We start from the raw sequence: 21,726 nt of genomic DNA on the forward strand, positions 1-21,726 counted from the left end.
CGCCGTTGCTCCATCCGCTCGGCGTGCTGCGCCAGACAGCGGGTCAGCTCCTCGGGCAATAGCTCTAGCTGGCCCTGCAACGAGGTCAGCTTCTCCTCTAGGCCGACCAGACGATCCTCCAGACCCACCAGACGCTCCTCCACCGCGTCCTGCCGCGTGCTCATGTCCGAGACGATCTCGTAGACGGTGTTTTGTGTCTGTCATGGACAAGACAATGCGTTAGATACGTCAAGAAATTTACCTATATCCAGATTCTGTCATTTTTAATGATCGTTCGGTATTGTGTTATACTGTTGTTGCGCGACGATAATATAACGACATTGTCATTAAAGGTTACAGAATTGGGATACTGGATGATGATGTAGAACAACGTTGCGTTTACAATCATAAATCGCTTATTTTACGTAACTATCGTGAAAAACTAACTTCCTCTTCTATTATTTATTCTCTACGAATAAATAATAAAAAGATTATTAATTCTATAATTAAATTTTTTCGCGACAAAAATGAGAATAATTGATCCTGAATGAAAATCCTGATTTGGAGGCGAGCTGTTCTAAGCAGCCATGAGAGCTTTGAAACGTAATCCCCTTCAATCCCCTCGGTACGCTGCTGCAATATTCCATCGAGCTTTACAAGAGGATGCAGGTTTCCCTTGTTAGCACAGAGCCTCACCTTGGCCATGTCCGTTATAGTGTTGGCGTTATCCATCAATTTACGCTGATCCATTTTCACCTTTCTGAGTCTGAAATTTCGAGGTAGTTGCGAAACAGGGTATGATTACGCACTGGCCTAACTGTGGTGATCTAATACGACCCGGAGTGCCCGGAGTAGTATCGACTTACGCGTATATGGCCAATAGGAATTTCCGCTGATGAGTCCTCACACGTCCAGGATTGACGCGCTTTACCAAGCGGGTATGCTTGTAAATCAGCCACGTTTCCCGCAACACGTTCGCCGCGGCGTTCTTCAACTGCAATAGAGCAAACAACGTGTTTATTGTCACTCAAGCACCCCTTCAGCACTGAACCTTCCGTCGGTATTTAACAATGTCTCTGATGGGATCATATCAATATTTTATTGGAAATATATCCTCATCACTCTTAAGGCTTTAAAAAGTTTTTCAAGGTTTCTTTTCTTCTTTCTACCTTAGACAATGAAGAGATCATTTATTACGTCCCCAGGGTTAGGTAATTTTATTTATAGGCTAAAAAAGAATGCCTGCCGTAGGATGTATACAGTGTACTTTCGCAGTTCAAGAAGGAATTATTCAAACTATATTCACTCGGTAAACATTATGCTATAGCATTAATTGCACAGCTCGTTAACTATGATATTCAATGTCACGGTCAATTATCCCTTTCAGAATCTTGAGGAAAGTTGTCTCAAGAAATAATTGAAGCCTCGTTAGGAACATACGTTCTACACGTGTATTTTGGCCTCGTACGAGTGTCAATTAAAAAGAAAAAATTGCAAGATCACGGTTCTCTCTCGTTAATTACATTGTGCTATATTTTGTGTGCGGTATTTTGCCAAGGAAAAAAAGCATCCACGCTCGTTACACAAATCTTACATGGCCCGGAGAAAAAAAAGTGTTTCGAGAGGACTGACGTTTGTTTTGTTGCCGCGCTGATGGGATCAGATCGATTCCGCTTATGCAATGACGTGAAAAAAAGCGATATGCGTCTGAGGGTTAAAACAGCGTAAAAAGACTCGTCGATACGGTTACGTGTATAGCTCTACGTTACCACTCCTTGATATTTGCAAAGTTTATAAATAAACGCTGGCTAATAATTATTTCAGTAGCCGTATGGTTGAAGGCTTCGATCCGGAGGTGGAGAGAAGCGGCCGTACTTATGCAACCACACGTTCACGTCGTGCGGAACGATCAATCTAAATCCTAAACAGAATATTTCGAGCTACGATTTTAATTAATAAAGCGGTTCATCGGAATATTACGAAAAAAGTATTTTCAGACGTGCCTTTTTATTTCTGAATAATTTCGGAATATATATATTTCTGAATATATAAAGTCCGTCTACCTTCGCGTGCGGTAGGATTGCAAATCGCTGCATTAACTCTTTACTTCTGACATCGGCCGATCGATTATGTCACGATCTGCGGAACATGTACAACGAGTTGTCAAGGGTCTCCTCGTAAAGAAACTAACGATGGAAATGTCCATTTTTCCAGCTCCTGCGTTTTTCTTCGAATTCTAAATTAATGCTAAATTTCCCAAGTGACTTGCGGACTCATTGATTTTGTTTTTGTCCTTAAAACTGAATTGCCATTAAGGACGTAACTTCCAAATCTCGTGTCCCAAAGCGCTCGAAACTCCTGCAAGTTTTTCCCAGCTTCTAATATTCACTATTCAACTCCCAACTGCAGGCGGTCGACTTCCTAACTTATAATTTAAGTTCAATGAAACACGCCGGTGAATTATGGTGTCTATTATTGTTATAAAGTGTCCCAGAAATGGCAAAATTTCCTGTGCGACATATCAGAAAGCGATCGCGAATTTTGCAGCAGTGTTTTATTATCACGACTTCCTTCAAATCGCCTTTTTATTTATTCAAAAGTTTGTTGAGATTAAATCGATCGATGTCACATTCTTTTCGTGATGACGAAGGTTAAAATGACACATTAAGTAGCCGATTTGTTCATCCCAATATAGTAAATACCATTTTGTATTTTGGTCAAAAATCAATTGTTAAAATTTTTGTGCTAAATTTTTAACATATCCGCGAGTTAATTTAAAGTGATTGTGTTATCTGAATCTTTTGTGTTGAATTAATATTCACAACATTTCATAATTTTAAGAATAACACAATTTAATTTATGAATAATTGAGCAAATTACATAAAAATAATGTTTTAAAATAAATTTTAAGATATAAATGAATAAAATATATTCATTTAACATATTATAAATGTTAATTTTATTGAAATGTATTAATTTTACTAAAACATGTTAACATATTGTAAATATTTATTAATTTGTTTTTTTTTTTATTAATTTTACTGAAGGAATATGTTTCACAATTTGACTACAAAATGTATCAATATTACATTTTTTGTGATAATTTTTTATATAATACTTGTATTGCTTTCTAATATATTTATATCGTGTTAAATTAATATAGAAATTTGAATAGACTGTTTAAGACACGTGAAATACTATATGTTAAATTTAAAACAAATTTTCTAACTGTGAGAGAAACATCGATTTATTTATCTGAATGGACAATTCGATAATACTCTCCACTACGACATGCACTTTGTTATACTCGTTTAATATAAAAGAACTGTGAAAAATGTTCGAGTATTTAAGTTTCTCGAATCTGAACTTCTCAATTCGAAATCCTTACAGTTTTGTAAATTTCTAAACTCTACCTCAAGGATTTTTTGTGATTCTTAAAATTTTTTTTTCGCACATTTTTATGTCGTTCTCATCATATTTTGAATTTCTTTCTTCGAGATTAAATATCTAAATTTTCGGAATTATTATGTGGAATTTTGAGATTTTTAGATTCGCATTCTCAGAATTCGTCGTTTTCGCCGTTTCTCCCAGAATTCTGACATTCATCGTCGCGGACTCTTAATATTATCTATCTCGGTTTCGCGATATCAAAATTAAGAATTCAGATTAGCAATGAAGGGAAAGTTCTGCCTAAAGGTCAAAGCGACTTCATGCAGTCCGCTTATTTCCGAGACAACCTTACTCGCAGTGGGATACTTTCTTATTACGTGGCTCAGCCAGAAAATTACATCGCACTATATATACATAGAGAGTGATATCCATCATGCTCTCATTACGTGCTTAATTCGCTTTCCTGATTCTTGCGGGATACTCTCGGCGAGTGTAATTTCGAAACCGCCTTTGCAATTACGTCTATTACTGCTACTGTTCTCTTTGTTTAAGAAATTTTATACCATCTTTAGTTGAAAGCCAAGCATTATCTTTATCATCATTAGAGATTTTTTACCGTAAAAATCGAAACGTTAAAAACTTTAAGAACTTTGCAATTTAAATTTAAATGCGCGTAAATTGAGAATTTTTCAAATTTCGCGAGCGTTAATGAGTTCGTTAATTACTCATCAGTTTTTGATCTATTTTATTTAAAATACGTTGATATTTAAATCGTTTCGTATATCATCTAAAAATAATGACCAAAAGATAATATACGAAACTTTTCTTTTATTACTACTTGTCGTCTTACTTTAGAAACTTGTTTACTACATATACATATCATTAAAAGTTGGCTCCTTTAATTCAGAAACTTGCGCTGGATATACAAGAACATCGCATAGTTAATTGTTACAATGCAGAAAAGTAACTTGGATACTTGTAAAATTTCTAGCTTAATATTCTGTATTTAAGCAAGAATATTTATTTGAACAAAAAGAGAAGTAATTTTAAATCATCCCATCATTATTTACGTGAATTCTATTTAATCCTCTGTATTTCGAATTAATTTTTTTAATTAAATTGATTTAACGATGATAAAAGTATATAGTATTATTATTATATTATTCTATCAAGACTTTACGAAAAGTTTTGTAAAACCTGTGATAATAAGTCTGCAAATCGAAAACTGAAAATAAATTTTTCCGAAGCTATTTAAGTTACATTTTACGAGCTAAATGAATGTTTAAATAAAAAGTTTCGAGCAAAAGAGCAGGCATATATCTCTTCATTATATCGGTCGATACAAAAGTGGTACGTACTATTGTAGACTATTATAGATTAGTATAGACTAATATGAGACTAGTATACTAGTTCTCTCTATTCCAAGTGTACTTCCTCTGTTCGATCCGACTGTTCGATTCGCTAATCTTTTACAATCGTCTTTTTTCACCATATATTTTACGGTCAATAATTTTAGATCAGAATATGTCTGTCGTATTACGGAGTCTGTTATACCATTTATTATTTTACATCTGTTAATAGAAATTGTTATGCAAGTGTTGTGAGCGTTTCATCGTGGCAACGTAACTCCCTTTTCTCCGTATTATGATAACCGCAAGGCTACTATTAACACAAAGGTCTTATGCAATGGCTAGGACGGAACGCCACAGACACGACGGCCTTACCCTTTTCGTTAATTGTGTGTCCATCATAAAGTTGTGCACGTGCTTCTCCGCCCGCGTAAGCTCAAGCTTCCTGGAGACGACTGCCACCAGCAAAGCGGTGCACCCCGCGCCCTGAAATTTCAGGAAAATGCGATCTCTCGTGAGCTTCTCTTTCACATGAAATTTGTAGATCCTGAAACTTCCACTTTCCGCGCACTTCTCTTAAGAACCTTAAGTATATATACGTCCGTTTTTCGAGAGAATCTTTTTCCGATCCCTCGACGATCCCTCAAGCTGGTTTCACCGAGTTGAATGTAACGAAAAGAATCATTTTGTTTTATTAAAGATACGTTCTTCTAATAGCGACAGCTTCTTACGATCCTTTGTAGGTCCTCTAATATCTTCGGAAAGTCTTCTCTTTGATTTCGAAAGTAAGAAATAAATCAAACTTATTAAGTCTGACCAAAAGAATATGGCGAGTGAACAAATGTGTATGTCATTGGGCTAAAAATTTAGGTCACCGATAAAAAGAAGAATTTTTGAAGACGTTCCAAGACTTACAAAAAATCATAACAATTTCCTTGCAAGTTGTAGAACAGAATAAGCGAAAAAAAGGGACAAAAGAAAGAATCCAACGCGATATTTCGATTTATATTTAGTATATATATATATACAGAGAAAAATATTCTGGTTAAATCAACAAAAAGACCCAACCAGAATGGCGTTTTGGTGAGACCAAACAGAATTTTTGGTTATCATAACCAGAAATTCTGTTTGGTCTCACCAAAATGCCATTTTAGTTGTACCTTTTCGTTAGTTTAACGAGAACATTTTTCCCTGTTTATACGCGGAAAAAATTATTTGGTGTTTATGAGTTTAATTGCATATAGCTTATAAATTATAGTTGCTTTTGGGAACATATTTTCTTTTGGCATGTAGAATATAATTATTACTAATTAAACATAATTATTATTACCAACATTACAGCAATAATAATTACAAAAATGGAGTTCCTAACCATATAATTGTAGTCACAAAAACTTTTCTCTCATTGTCAGTGTAAAATTGAGAGAAAAGTTTTTGAAAGAAAATGTATTTCAAATAACAATTTTCATCATAATAGAGTTATTAATTAAGTTGATTTTCATTAGGTAAAATCTGTCTCATTAATAACTAAACTATCTGTTCAATTACAAGGAAACGACATGGTTAGAGAGAATTGTTTTTCATTTGCTGCTTGCAATTAATAGCAAAATTACTCTAAGTGCAGAGTAATTTCATAGAATTTACGAGATGCATCGACAACATTATATACACTAACAGATAAATTTTTTGTATTTGTAACTGTAATTACATGTCACTGTAATTATAATTGTTGCTGTTACAATGTTAGTAATAATAACTGTATGTAGAATTCTATTAATAAATATATGTTTGACAACCGAAAATGAGACTAAAAAACTATAATTATTATTATATCAGAAAAATGGTTGCAGTTACCTCTCTCATGAAGCGGGTTTCGGAACGTATTGTAAATTATGTTCGTGACTGAATTTCAGGAACAACTCGGAAAGCGGAAGTTTCCGAGGAATTAGCTCATGTTGTTGGAACCAGCGCTGGTCAAAGCTCGGCGCTAACCACGAGTGCTAACGGATTAGTGGGGAGCGCGGCTGGATGGAACAAGATCGGGAAGGAAGAGATGGATAATGAATAGAGAAGTGTGATAATATAATAAGGAACGGCTTGGGCGTTCCCCGAGGGAGCGAATGGACGTGGCGTTTATTGCGTCTCTAAGCAATGCCTTTAATTACTAGCGGTTACCGTGCGACCGTAAACTCGAAAGCGCCGAAATCTGATGGCGGTGCACAAATCGGCGGACAAGCGATCTGCAACTCGGACCGGCACACGAGCGAGATCGATCGATTGTCCGCTCAGCTGAGCGACGCTCATTACGCTTGTCCAGCAGTAATGAAGCTTGGAGCTTAATGCACGAGTTACATCGGGTTACATGCCTGCGGAGTCGCGCGTCTCGACTCGGTTGCGGTCGCGTATATTGTGCCCCGGTAGTTTGTGGTAACTACGGTAAGGATTAACGACCGGTGTAATCGATAATACAACGCGCGTAATCCGACAATCGTAATTTTCGACGTCCTTATCAAAACAATTTTCCTAAGACAAGTCGCGCATTTAAGCACTGAGAGAAAAGTGTGATATTTGCGATTATAATTGAACAATAAAATAAATAATACTTTTATTGTCATTTTTATAGTCATTACTGTAATAATAATAACTTCATATTTATAGTTCTATTAAAAAAATTATATTATCGTGATGATTTCAAATATTAAATATCAAGACTTGAACAAATAAATAAAATAAATATTTTTATGTATTAAGTGCAATCACAATTATAGTGAATATAATTACAAATATAACTATTTGTTTAACATTTGCTTGCAATTTATGTGATAACAACAACTAAAAAGATATGTGAAAGAAAAATAAAGAACAATTTATTTCACAATATGATTGTATGATTGCATATTACAGTTGTGATAATTGTGTAATGTAGTTGAACCAGCTATAATTTGTATAATTATGTTAGAACTACTATATAGTTAAATTATGATAGTTGCAATAATTTTTTTTCTCTCAATAAAGAAATTCAAATATCTCCTTTTTTCTCGTTTGAGAAAATAATTTTAATTAAAATAAAAATATACAATTACTTTCGTGTAAAATCTTTCCTACAACAGATGCGTTACATTTCTCTCGCGGATCGTCATTGTACGTTTGATAGAAGACGTGTTATCAGCGTTACCGCGTCTCTATTATAGGATCAACGTCGCAAGCAACGCATTAAATAATCGATAAGAGTTTGCGAGAACGGTAAGAACCTCGATTCGTGCTAGTTTATGTTCTGCATTATTCTCATCCTTACCATCATTCCGGTGGAGACGGCTATACCTCGACCGCAGTATGTATTGGGCACGATGTCGCCGAAACCGACGCTCAGGAACGTGATGGCGATGAGCCACATGGCGTTGAGGAGATTTGCATGTTCCTCATCGTGGAATCTGCGGTAGCAAAATGACAGACGCATTACTTTAATGATGAAGCGTGTAATATCTTACGTTTCTAGATCCTTAAACTCTTTATGAGATGCTACGAGTTGAACGTTTCAGATCTTAAGATACTAGAAACTTCAAGACTTTAGAGTTTAGATTTCTAAAAGGATTGAAAGTTATAAATACTCTATTCAGAAACAGATAATCTCTTTTCGAACTACCCTTAAGAGGGTATTGAGAGTAATTAGATTCAGAGCACCGTGTAATTATTCCTTTCATGCATTACGTGCTTTAATTGATATTAAATTGTAGGAAACGGTCATTTCAGGATATCTGTTTTAATGTTCGTGATGTTAGAAGGACATTATGGTCTAGATTAGCAAATTCCTCGATTCCTCTTTTTATTGGCGATTCGATACGTCCGTTTTGCCGTAACCGGCGTTTAATCTTCACCGGAGGGCTGAGCGACCGCTCTAGGGTGAGCTACGGACAAGTAACGCAGGATGAAAGACAACATTATGCCCCCCACGAGATTCATTATCGGGCGCAAAGAGGATTGGGTTGACAATGCGAGCGACGTGCCAGGCTGTAATCCAACGTCGTAAAGCGGTTTTAACAGTCTCGTTACACGGCCGATGTTACATCGATTTAGCCTTTGCATAGATGGTAAAACCATCTTTTAGAGCTCATTTAGGGTTCCGGCCTTCGATATCTAAGAGCCAACTCGATCGGTTGATTATCGCTTCCCCGGACAACAAATCGTAATCACGAAAAATCCTAACTAGGGCTATACACCTCTACTAATAATTGTCGGTGTCGTTATGTATCGTTGCTTTTCACCACACAAAATATCTGTGCACCGACACATAATGCCAGCGACAACTATCGATAGACGTGTACAAAATAGTAACCCAGATAGCAAGCTGACGTTACTCGTCATATCAAAAAGACATTAAAGACATTATTTTGACGTCAAATAACGTCAGCTTGCTACCTGGGAAGATGATATACGTATATACATAAAGAATCATATATTCTTCACCGAGAGGAAAATTTTGGTATTTGTAAATTACTGCTATAATATAAGTAATAATAACTATATGTATGATAGTTCTCTCAACAATTATATACAGGGTGTAATTGAAATAACTCCCCTAATCATAAGTGTTATTCCTAATAAAAAACTAAGTTGAAAAGTCCTCTATCATTTTGCAATTTTCGCAATAATTAACGAGATATTAATTTCTAAATATTGCCGAATAAACGGATAAAATCGAGGTAGTCCAAGACAATTTTGAGATATCTTTCCGTGTTCTTTATAAAATATTTTGAAAATTTTTCTTAAAGAACTCTTAAAGATATCTTAAAGCTGTTTTATACGTCGATTTTAGACATTTTGCTCACTGGATAACTAAAAAAAAATATTGCGAAAATTGCAAACTGGTAGAGGACTTTTTGTCTCGGTTTTTTATTAGGAATACCACTGTATGATTAGTGGGCGTTATTTCGGTTACACCCTGTATAGTTGATAACCAAAAATGAATTATTTGAATTGCATTACCCATTTTCTCAGCTTATAGCAGCATTTTTCATATCAAATATTAATTTTAATAGAACACATCACTTACAATCCATTCATATAATAAAAATTTTTACAATTTTGGCATTCATAATGTTCTACCATGACACACTTCAATTGGTATTAATTAACATAGTTAAATGAGTCTTACAGACCTAGCATCAGTAACTGTATTACAGATTTTGGTTTCAGCTTCGGAAGATTAATGTCTTTAAATGATAGCGCAATAATATTTTACTACCTTAACAAAAATTATAGCGATAAAAAGGAAAATCTTTTTGATGAGATTAACCCATGTAACGAACTTTACTCTTCCACTCCCACTTGGTTCCGATAAAATTGATGACTCGCGCTTGATGTAACGAATAGTCCACTCCATAGAAGCCCCATGAAACGGATTATTTTCGTAGCAACGTTGATTGTATGACTGATTGTTGGCCGCGTACCGTGAAAATCGCTTTATTGTCGTGGAAATTTGCGCGGCCACGTGCAGATGCACACTGAATAAAATATCATTCGTATTTCGCGACAGTTTCCGGTCCCATAATCCGAGAGTAAAATTGGCCGTGGGGCCCGCACGATGCATACGTTGATGTGAGAGCAAAATTATCAAATTGATTTTTTAATTTTGAATGCAAATACGCGACCGCAAACTCGATAATCTCGAACCGCACGCGTTAGTTGAATAATACGACCTCACGCGTCGATATCATACACGATATGATTTATTTTATAAAATGGATTTGGAAATATTTATTTATTTTTGATAAATAAACACTCTATATGCAGTTTACGAGAAAACTGACAGCAGCGGAAATTCATAATAATGGTTGATAATGATAATAATAAAACAATCTATTACTACATGATGCACTAAAAATCATGAAACTTTATTAAATACCGCCAACAACGTTTATAAAATAGAGATTTAAATAAATTTAATGTATACAACTATTACTGTAATGTTTCACATGATATGTTTAAATTGACTGTGATGGAAATTGATAATGTTTTGCCATAGCATAATTTATAATTCGTAATACCGTAATATTAAACATTGACTGAAATATCGTTAATAAACTACTAGCAAAGTAGACATTTAAAAAAAATTACGTTTATTTAAAAAAAAAACATTCTCTATACTATAGCCATATTTTTTATCGATACTTCGCGAGTCGTATTTACATAATAAAATAAAAAATAATAAAATTATCAAAATAAACATTAAATGAAAATTGAAATTCCTTTCGTAAACACCGTTTCATTCACTAAAACATTCCGCGAGGTATTGCGATGTTCGAGATATTCTCGTATTCATTTAGCATACGTCGGAAATTTATCGGAAAGCCGAATGTTCCTAGCATTATCGGGCGTATTATCATAATCGACTATCGAGTAACGGTGGAGGGCGATAAATCAAATATGGGTGATTTTCGAAGATTGCCCTACGAGCAACAATGAAACAGCTGACCGACATTATTTAAAATCATTCATCCTGCGTCGAGGATACAGGATGCTAGAAGCAGCCAGTAACACGTCGACACACATTTCGCCGAATGATAAATATTTCAGTTAAGGATGTGGGTGGAAAATCTCCCATCATCCATTAAGAAGAACCGAGTGGGTTTTAGAAGACGGCAGGTAAGAAGGATCCTTTTCCTCCGAGCTACATGGCCATGGGGATCAATAGCAGACGCCTTATATCGTTTGGGTGAAGATTGATTATTCCTAAAATCGGCGCAACTATTTATGGAAAGAATTTAATTATCAGTCAGTCTCCGAGATCCGCTAAATCTCCGCGATCGCCAGCCAGCGACCCCAATCGGGGATTCCGACCCGCTTTGGCGGAAGGATGCACTGAGATTTATTATTACGGCGCGGTAGCGCGACGGACGGACGCGCCATTAGGTCGTAGATCAATCATCGTACGCAAATGAGCCGCAACTATAGAGCTGTGTATGATTCCGAAATGCACGTGTCACTGCTCTTCCTCCTTTCGAATAATGGATCGTGTGAATAAAACGAGATCTGTTGCCGTTGCTAACAGCTTCAGTTGCTATATCGTGTAACGTGAAGAGATCATATCATCCTACCAAAGTACTTATACCGAGAGAAAAGTGTTTGGTACTTGAGAGTGTGATTGCATGGAAAAATAATTATGGTTAAGAGCTCCATTTTTAAGTTATTACTGTTATAATGTTAGTAATAATAATTAGATATATTTAGAGTTACTCGTATATGTACTGAAAAATATAGCACAAAATATATATAATAATTAATGACTACGAAAATGACTATGGTTGTTCATAGTCGTTTTCGATGCTAACTATATATCTTTTTATATATAGAACTATATATATATTTATTACCCTATTATAAATATAATATTATTACTGCATAATAGTAGTAAAAACTATAACGATGAAGCTCTTAACCGTAACTATTTTACCATGTAATTATAGTTACAAATACTAATCACTTTTCTCTCAGTGCAAACACTAATAGCAAAAAAATAGCGATCATGTTTTGATTAATATATCCGGTAAATACAAAAATCGTAATTGAGCTACTTTAGCTTTATTCATTTGAAATTTTCACGATAAAACAATATTTATTCGTGTATTTATTTGAAAATGTAGATTATATATATTTTTGAAAATATTTATTCATAAATGTTTTTTATAAATAATTTAGCGAGTATACATATTCGAATAAAATGTAAACTAAAAAAGAAAGCTCTAATAAGCAACTTTTTCTTCTTAATAATAATTAATGTAGTAAGTAAATATTTGGTTTTAGTGATAGAAAATCATTTATTTTACTGTTTTCATATTAAATTTGTCATACCAGCTTTACTTTTATTTTCTTACTTAAAATTTAAATTTGAATATAGGATGATAAAAAGATGTTTACCCTACTCTTAATAAGATCGTCAGAGACTATCTGTCAGCTTTTGATACAAACACGTATAAAACATGTATTTTCTTATGGTCTTGACTTACTTATAAGCAAATGCAATTACTTAACTGCTTATACGATTCGTAAAATATTTTGCATTCGAACTTCACTAAAATTGTCGAAACGTGATTATACCAAGATGAGAATTATTGTCTATGCTTTTACTAAGGAATATATTTAATAATGTGGTTATGATCTATATAGTAGGAGTGAAAATGCGAATTAAAGTATGCATCACATTTACAAATATATTCATTTAAACTGAATAAAAAGAATTTATTCGTTTTCCATACATAAAAAATTATATTCATATTCTCGTATTAATTCTCATGATTAATTCATTTATTCGAATATTGGATATCGGATACACTAGTTTTGATAGCTGGAAAACTGTTAGACATGGAGGATTGAAAGATTTTAATTAATGAGGTTTGATATAATAGTAGAAACAGATGTCTAATTCATTACTCTATAGGGCTAATTTAATCAAAAATTTTATTAAAAAATGTTATCAGAGAATCAAAAATATGGAGTAAACGAAAGTGCGTGTGACTTATCTTCTATACACAAATAGGGTCGAGTTCTCTTACCTTTCGCACTGTCGTAGTGTCCACGAGGCGATGATCCACAGGGAGACCATGAAGACTAGCAGCACCGTGCCCGGGCAGATGGTCATCAGGGTCTTGAGGACGAACCTGGTATTAAAGTTGATGCGATTCAAGGCCCCTATGCTTCGCGACGACGCGTCTGTGAAGAGCTTCGAGTGCAGCAGCATCACCCGGCAGATGAGGTAGAGCCTGAGGAACATCGGTAGCGAGAGGGTGACGTCATACGGCACCCACTTGGAGCCGATGTCGCCGTTCTTGTTCGCCAATTTAGTCGTCCACAGGAAGTAGTACTCGCCCGGGATCGGGTGGATCGCGCAGATCGCCAGTTCCACCGAGATTTGCGCGATCCGCTGCCAGGTCATCGCGATCCGCCAGTCGTCCGCGCAGTTATCGATCATGAACAACTGTCGCCCGACAAAAGAAAACGGACAGATAACAAGAGATAACACTCTCACAACCGGAACGTGTCTGTCTAATGTCGTCTGAAGTTTTGTGTGCTTAAATCGGAGAAATATTTTTTCCTTAGAAATATACCCAAACAGAACAAACAGTCATGATGATATCAAAATGAGTCCAAAATAATAAAAAAAACCGTTAGATTCTTTAGGTTTTAACGATAATAAAAAGATAAAAATTTGGACTCTGCAATTAGTACGCTAAATATTTAATAAAAAAATAAATTTCACATGTATTGAAACTTTTGAATAATGTTTGACGTTTGATCATATAATAAAAGAAGATACGTTTCGATTACTTTTTTGCATTATCAGCGCATGCAAAAATAGATACAACAGTCATGAACGAATTACATCGTTAAATTGTTGTGCAATCTGTCTACGAAATCTTTTGCGGCCAAACTCCACTCCATAACAAGTCAGGGAGTATTCGTCTCACAACTAGTTAGACGACTGGATGATAATGAAAAAGTTAAGTCTTCAAGATCGCAACAGACGTGTTCAAATATTAATACATCAAAAAAATTTGGCAATCCTCCACGATAGAAAAAAAGGGTGTACATTGAGAAAATTGGTATGTATAACCATTTATTTTGTTGATATGTGACTAACAAAACTTTTTTACTTTTTCATTTAAAAACCGTATTGTTCCAATTAAAATTTAGTTAAAATAACAAAATTGTGTTGTTGTAATCAAAATTTGATTAGAATAACCAAATTTTTATTAGAACAACGCAATTTTTAAATAAAAAAAGTAAAAAAGCTTTTGTTAATTGCATATTAACAAAATATTATATTTGGTTATACATATCAAAACATTTCTCTGAGTGACATAACATTTACACACAGTCAAAAATCAAAAAACGAAACTGAGCAGTAGACACGACGGTTACACGTCTCAGTGAAAACAGTTTTTACTAAGATATATAACCGTCATGTTTATTTCCCACGTTTCGTTCTTTGATTTTTGACTGCAGTGTTCTGGGCACTTCGACCACTGTTTTTCCTTTTTCAAGTAATTGTTATACGCCCTTCTTTCACAATGCGAAGGACTGCCGAATTTTTTCAATGTACTAATATTTGAGCACATTCGTTTGCGATCTTGAGGACTCAATTTTTTTGTTACCGTCCAGTTGTCCAGCTGGTGAGATGAATATTCGCGATCCCCGTCTTGTTATGGAATGGAATTTGGCCGCAAGGAATTTCGTAAACGGATTGCACAACAATTTTACGACGTAATTTTCTAATGACTATTGTTTCTATTTTTATATGCGCTGATGATGGCTAGAAAGTAGCTAAAATGTACGTTCTTTTGTTATATGACCAAAACATTAATTTTAATATATATGTAAAATTCAATTTTTAATTAATGTATCATGTTGACGTTAACGTGACCTGTTATTTTACTGGATTATTAAAAGTAATAAGCTATAAATTATTACTTAAAGCATTATTTTTGTATTCAAATATTTAAATAACCTCAAGAACTATTCCGAGGAATATTTGATTTTATAATGTATATATTTCTAATATTCTCGATGAATTTAAATACTTGAATATTATTCCGATAATTATTCCAAGGAATATTTAATCAAGAAACCCATTTATAATGATTATTTTACATGTTCTTTTTTACGTTGAAGACTTAGAGTATTTACTTTCTCTGTATTGAATATTCCAGTAAGCTTTTATCTATAAATCTCATGAGATTAATATGTAATACGATTGAGAGTTAATCGAAACATATTATTAACTGTTCAGATACTTGTCGAAGCTAAACATTATTGAAAAACGTCTATTAAATCCGCCTATCTCGCACGATTGTTTGTCGAGCGCGGACAGATAGAAATGAATAAATTAATGCTCAACCCTTCAGTATTATTATACGCATATTCAAAGTGATTTTTCGGTACGTCGACTGATATCGATTGCGCGAAATTGCCAATCGAGACAAATGAGCCCACGTATCCCAGATACGAGAGCTCGCTCTTTGAGCCTCCAGCCCGATTAATATGAATTCCGGCCGCTTTGCCCCGACTTGATTAAAACGCCGCGCCACGTATTCATTGTTTATCACCGTTTATCCCGTGCGAGGAAACACGTCGTTGTAACCGTACACACGCCACCGCCATTCCAGTAACAAATCATCCTTAACTCGGTAACGATCCTGTCAGATCTAAACAGATCGTGTTAAAGGACTCTACACACTACAAACACACGTATCATTCGAGGCACGTAATACGTGATTTGTATCGTGTTGTGATACGGATTTTTATTCCTTTTTATATTATTCATTTTCTCAATCGGAAAGATTTTCACGGACATAGACGCAAATTTCTATGTACATTTGTAATTTTTTACTCAACAATATAACTGTAATATAATACAAGTGTTATATTACAATTATAATGTTGAATGGAAAATACAACAGGTATGTTATATATGTAATTTGATGTTTACTGCGATTCGTTATTTTTTATTTTTTTTATATTAGAATCACGCACAGCATAAATTAACAGTAATATTACATTAATAATTTCCCATTCAATGATATAAATTTAATATAAAATATGTTACATAGTATAACAGTTATATTGTCGAGAATGAAATCATGAATTCATATAAATTTTTCATCATAAATAATCTAAAAAATTAGTTTCTAAAATATTATACTTGAGAAACATGAGAATAGTTTAGGAGATCCAATCTGATTTCACTAATTAATTATTTATGTATTACGCGATATCAGATTACTATTATCGGAACACTACGCGAGAGATCATTAGGACTTGAAGCATCATAAATCATCCCTTAAGTTTCCCCCGCTCCAACGTGTCGGTTGGAACCACACGATTTTAAACTTCGCCGCTTCGACAATGGAGTTGTTCCACTCTGAGGATCTCCAAGATCTTCGGGATATGATACATCCATCACGAAATGCGGAGATCTTTTATATCTTAGCGATATCTCATCCGCATGATACATCGTGAATACTTTGCAGCTCGTATCTCTCAGCCAGCGCTGAGGCCACGGAAGATGCGACCCACCGGCGTCCTGAATAGATTAGTATAATGCAGTGGGAGTCCATTTATCCGGTGGAATAATCCGGAAGATACGAAGATTGTCGCGCAACGAAAAAGTGAAAAAAAAAATTCGCTGTGTACCGTGAAACCGTAAAAGATGGAATGTGCGACACAAAGACATTTGACGATGGCAAAAATGCAAACTGTCGGATGTGCGCTGCGCGCATTTGAGGGTCTAACTGTAGGGTCGGCTTGAACATCACTGATTTATGGATCCATAAATCTATAGTAATGTCATACATTCTAAACCTCACGTTATCTGAGCGGCCGCAGAACCGTGGACACCTTATAACGAGCTTTGAAGTAAGAGGCTATAGTATTACAGGATTCTGTGATGAGGGCAAAGATACACAGAATATTAATAGCAAATTTCGTGGAAGTGAATAAACGTTCGTTAAACTTGCGATTCTTTTTTGTTTTATCAAATTTCGTCGGCATACAGAGAGAACGGTTTTTACAGAAGTATCCAAAAATTTAATTAGATACAGATCTGAAAGTAATTTTATTCACTTAATTTATAGTGTCAAATTTAACCTAATTTAAATCGCCATTGCTCCTATTCAATGTGCCGTTATGTTATACTAACGCAATGATTAAATTTGACAATATATAGTGTCAATTTAACGCTATATGGTGTCAAATTGACACTATATAGTTTTAAATTTAACCAAATGTAGATTTAACAATGTTGGATTTTCAAAATAACTATGTGTAGAACGCTTAAGCATCGATGATAAGACTTTTAATATTCTACTAACTATAGTTTGTCCTACATATTTATTTTAATGATTCAAACAAAGTTATTTTCAAATTTGTATCTGAATTTTTAGGTATTTCAGCAAAACCGTTCTTCCCGTGCAATTTATCGCGTTCCTTCTTTTTTCAATTTTTTTCTGTTAATTCTTTTTCTGAGGATCGACATTAGGAATTGAGAAAGATTGTTAACGACTCGGTATATATTCGATACTGAATTGAATTCAGAAAAGTCGATGAAAAAGTCGATTCATTCACGGAAAGAACAGTTTGTTGAAGTCTAAAAAATATTAGCTTTTAAAAATAAATTTTGTTGCACTCAAAATAATTATATAGGATGCTCAAAGTGGTTGCTGAAATATTAAAACTTTTTGCAGCTTTGTTTATCATGCTTGAGTTTTCTGCATAATTATTTTTATGATCCAGCAAAAAAATTATTTTAAGATCTGTACTTATACAGTAAAATTTTTAGATCAGTAAAATCATTCTTTCTGTATATCTGTAAAATATGAAGAAAGATACACACATATATATACATACTTATGTATGTATATATTATATATACCTGCGAGTATATATACGGAAAGAATTTTCTCTTAAAATTTACTCTGAAAATATGATATAATACAATATTTTACAGATTTTTATCATGCATTTCAGCAAAATTAATCAACTTATTTTATATTTTATTATAATTTTATTAGCGAATAAGAGAGATTTACATAAAATTCTTCGAAGTTCTTCGATTCGACAATATGTTGTCCCATGACTACTATATTTTCAAAGTAAATTTTAAGAGAAAATTCTTTCTGTGTATACACATATGAGTATATACATATATATATGATATATGATATTACATTGAGAAAAAATTCTAGTTAAAATGAACAATCAGAAAATTCTGATCATATCAATCAAAATTCTAGTTATTTCAATTAAAATTATAACAGATTCGATCAGAAAATTATGATTGGTCCATTTTCAACCGAAATTCCAATTAGTGCACAAAAAAAGAGAAAGAAAGCGTTATTTATTGCGCTTTAGGACAAGTCCTCTCAAACGAAGAAACTGTCTTACAAATTGGAACTAATAATCTAAAGAATTGACCTAAATCAAAAACATGAAATAAAATAAAGCAGAAAATAAACATTTAAATTACGAGAAAAAGGGAGAGAAGAGAGCGAGAGGGGAGAGGGTGGAAGACGATAAGAAATCTGTGCGGGCGACATTGATCGGAACGACGTTTCCCGAGGGAAACCTCCCTACGTAGTGCCAGGTGAATCCCGGCAAATCTGCGCATGCAAATCGTTGATGAACGACAATCAACAGGTGCCAAAAGGTCAGCAGACTATTAGGCTCCAAGCCAGCCGTTGTTGCCGCAAGATTGCGTGAGTCAGCTTAATGTAGCCGGGCTGATCATAAAGTTGTAAACTGTTATTTCTCATTACTTACAATTACGGACATCAATAGATTCCTATAGTTCTAAATGATTATAAAATATCATAAATAAATTAGGTTCTATATGATTATAAACTATAAATGATTTCCCCCCTGAACTTAATTGCGTAACTATGTTCATATAGCAGATAACGTAAATGATGAAATAACAAACATGAAATTTATTTCATATGTTCATTATTTTATTTTAATTATTTAGTCGCGATCGATATATTGACACCAGTCAACAAACGACTCGAAATTTTTTCTTAAAGAAAAGCCAATTGCACGTTCCAGATATTTATTACGAGATTGGGGAGTAATTCGTACATGTATAAAATAATTTTGTCTTTAAATGATATGCCATTCTCATCTAACAAATTACGTATGGATCTATACAACGGATATGCACTGAACTTTATTGAACTTGAGCTTTCCGAATGCTTTCCTTTTCATGGGAAAAAGAAGAGCAGAAATGCAAGAGACTTGCTTCGGTCTCAAAATGTCGCCACATTGATTCTTCTCGAATCGCAGGGACACGACAATATCAGAGCCACAATAGATCGCGGCTCGCGAAATTGCATCGCATAACGACTACGAATCTGACGAAAGCGTTTTTCCAGCACATTGAGCCAAAATTATTCGTTTTGGGCTAGGGAAGCTATCGTCTTTCTTTTTGTTCACGTTGCAATTCTCTCTGGCTTCGACATTCCCCAGAAACACACTCGTAATAGATCCTGGCTGATTTGTCGCGTTTAAAATTAATTCTTTTTTATTAAGTAAAATTGACATGAACGAAACATCAACGTGAGCTTGCCAGAACATGAACCATTCACATCGACACATTAAAATCTATTTTTTATTCATAAAAAATTGATAAATATTTTATTCTCAAAAATCTAATTGATATATATATATATGTGTGTGTATATAAAGGAAGAAATTACTATTATTTTTTGAGTTGTAATAGGAAGACCTTTAATAAGAATATTTTTGAAAGAGAATTAAGGCTACTATTACTTTGGGCTGGAATAGTAAAAGATATCAAACTAAAAGTTGGTCGAAAGTTGCAAGTAAATTTCAGCACTAATATACGTTATATGATATACGTATATCATATAACGTACATCAGTGCTGAAATTTACTTGCAACTTTTGACCAACTTTTAGTTTGGTTTCCGCCTCTTACCTTAACAACTCGCGTGTAGTTTAAATGTAGATCGGCATTTAAACTGCACTTAGGTTGGTGAAGAACCAAGCTGAAAATCGGTTGAAAGTTGTAAGTAAATTCCAACACTAATGTATGTAAAAGAAGAAAAAAAGTAAATGTTTCAATTTTTCATTTGCAGTGCAAAATATAAGTAATCTGCTAAAATTGAAGAAGAATTTAAATTCTGTGTGTAATTTATATTTTCATAATATTCTATAAATTAAATTGATGTCGATAATTTCATCGAAAGACTGTATTCACTGAAAGGATAGACGAGCATAAAAACAAAAAAAGTTGCTGCAAAATCTTCGGAAAATTTCTTTCTGAAACATAAAACAACGGAGAACCACTCGCGATGTTTTTCTCCAAGATTTTTAAAATTCTATATCCTCGCGCTAACGTAAAGTTTATGTTTATATGAAACCGCTCGTTCGGAGCTGCTCGAGAAATCGAATATCTAAGTCACACATCCACTTTCTTGCAAAATACCCGATGAATAATGGGTGTCTCACGGCGACTTAAAAGACAATCAATATTTGAGTTGACGCTAAAACGAGCCAATCCAGGCTTTGCACGACTTTGTGAAGCTTGGTTCGATGTCAGCCATAGGTATCTCATTAAGACGAGTTCCGACTTGATCGAAAGTGAGTCGAAAGCTTAGTAGAGAGACTTCTTTCTTGCCGGATACAGTAATGAAAAGATTTTCCTTTGCCCCCAAACTTGTCATTATTCTCTCATGTTATTACGTTAGATTATCTTTTAATTCAACATAATTGAGTCGAGAATTTTTTCTCGCCTTACGTTTTCAAGATATTATATGTACAACGTTAAAAATAAAATGTTAATTTTTAATTAAAAAGATATAATGGACTTTCTGAGACATGTAAAAATGTTAAAATTAACATTTGTTAATTTGTTAATTTTAACATTTTTCATGTCTCAAAAAGTCCACTATATCTTTTTAAATTAAAATTAACATTTTAAAAAGTATTATAAAATTAACATTTTTAAAAGTATCTTGGGTATAATGGAAAAATATATTATATATGTATAAATATAAGTGATAATACACTCAAACAAAACCACAATAATAACAGCTGTAAAGGAAGTTTTATATGTAGAATTAATGTACATAGTTGAATGAATTATTTTGTAATCATTGCAACTAAAATAGTTTATTATAAATGTGTGTATAAAATTTGTATTGTCATCTTTATGGTTGCCATTATATTTTTTTTCTGAGAGTGTATAACATAAATATATAATATAATATTTATACATATATTTATATTTTATATTTATATGATATGCTTATATAACGTTATGCAGTGAAGTATTATAGACAACTAGAAAATTTTCTGTGAAGCGTAACAAGTTGAAATTCTTATTTATATTTTAAAACGATAATAAAAAGGTAATTTTGCAGTTTACGTGATAAAAATTTTCCGTTAAGGGGATGCTGGAATGGCCAAATTGTCGGGATTTTGCAGATCGATATAAATCT

The 21,726-nt window shown here is 33.7% G+C and overlaps 1 protein-coding gene across 1 annotated transcript in view; it reads right to left on the reverse strand.

Moving 5' to 3' along the window:
* Positions 1 to 21,726, reverse strand: part of SK (small conductance calcium-activated potassium channel) — a 192,898-nt gene that overhangs the window by 444 nt on the left and 170,728 nt on the right. The window contains exons 9-14 of the mRNA XM_018458200.1: positions 13,268 to 13,689; positions 8,014 to 8,149; positions 5,094 to 5,204; positions 846 to 973; positions 676 to 745; positions 4 to 197 (exon numbers count right to left, since the gene is read on the reverse strand). Of these exons, the coding sequence (XP_018313702.1) occupies positions 4 to 197; positions 676 to 745; positions 846 to 973; positions 5,094 to 5,204; positions 8,014 to 8,149; positions 13,268 to 13,689 (1,061 nt within the window). The remainder of the gene's footprint in view (positions 1 to 3; positions 198 to 675; positions 746 to 845; positions 974 to 5,093; positions 5,205 to 8,013; positions 8,150 to 13,267; positions 13,690 to 21,726) is intronic.

This window comes from Mycetomoellerius zeteki, unplaced genomic scaffold, assembly GCF_001594055.1.
Source record: "Mycetomoellerius zeteki isolate Tzet28-1 unplaced genomic scaffold, Tzet1.0 scaffold707, whole genome shotgun sequence".
In the NCBI taxonomy this organism is placed as follows: Eukaryota; Metazoa; Arthropoda; class Insecta; order Hymenoptera; family Formicidae; genus Mycetomoellerius; species Mycetomoellerius zeteki.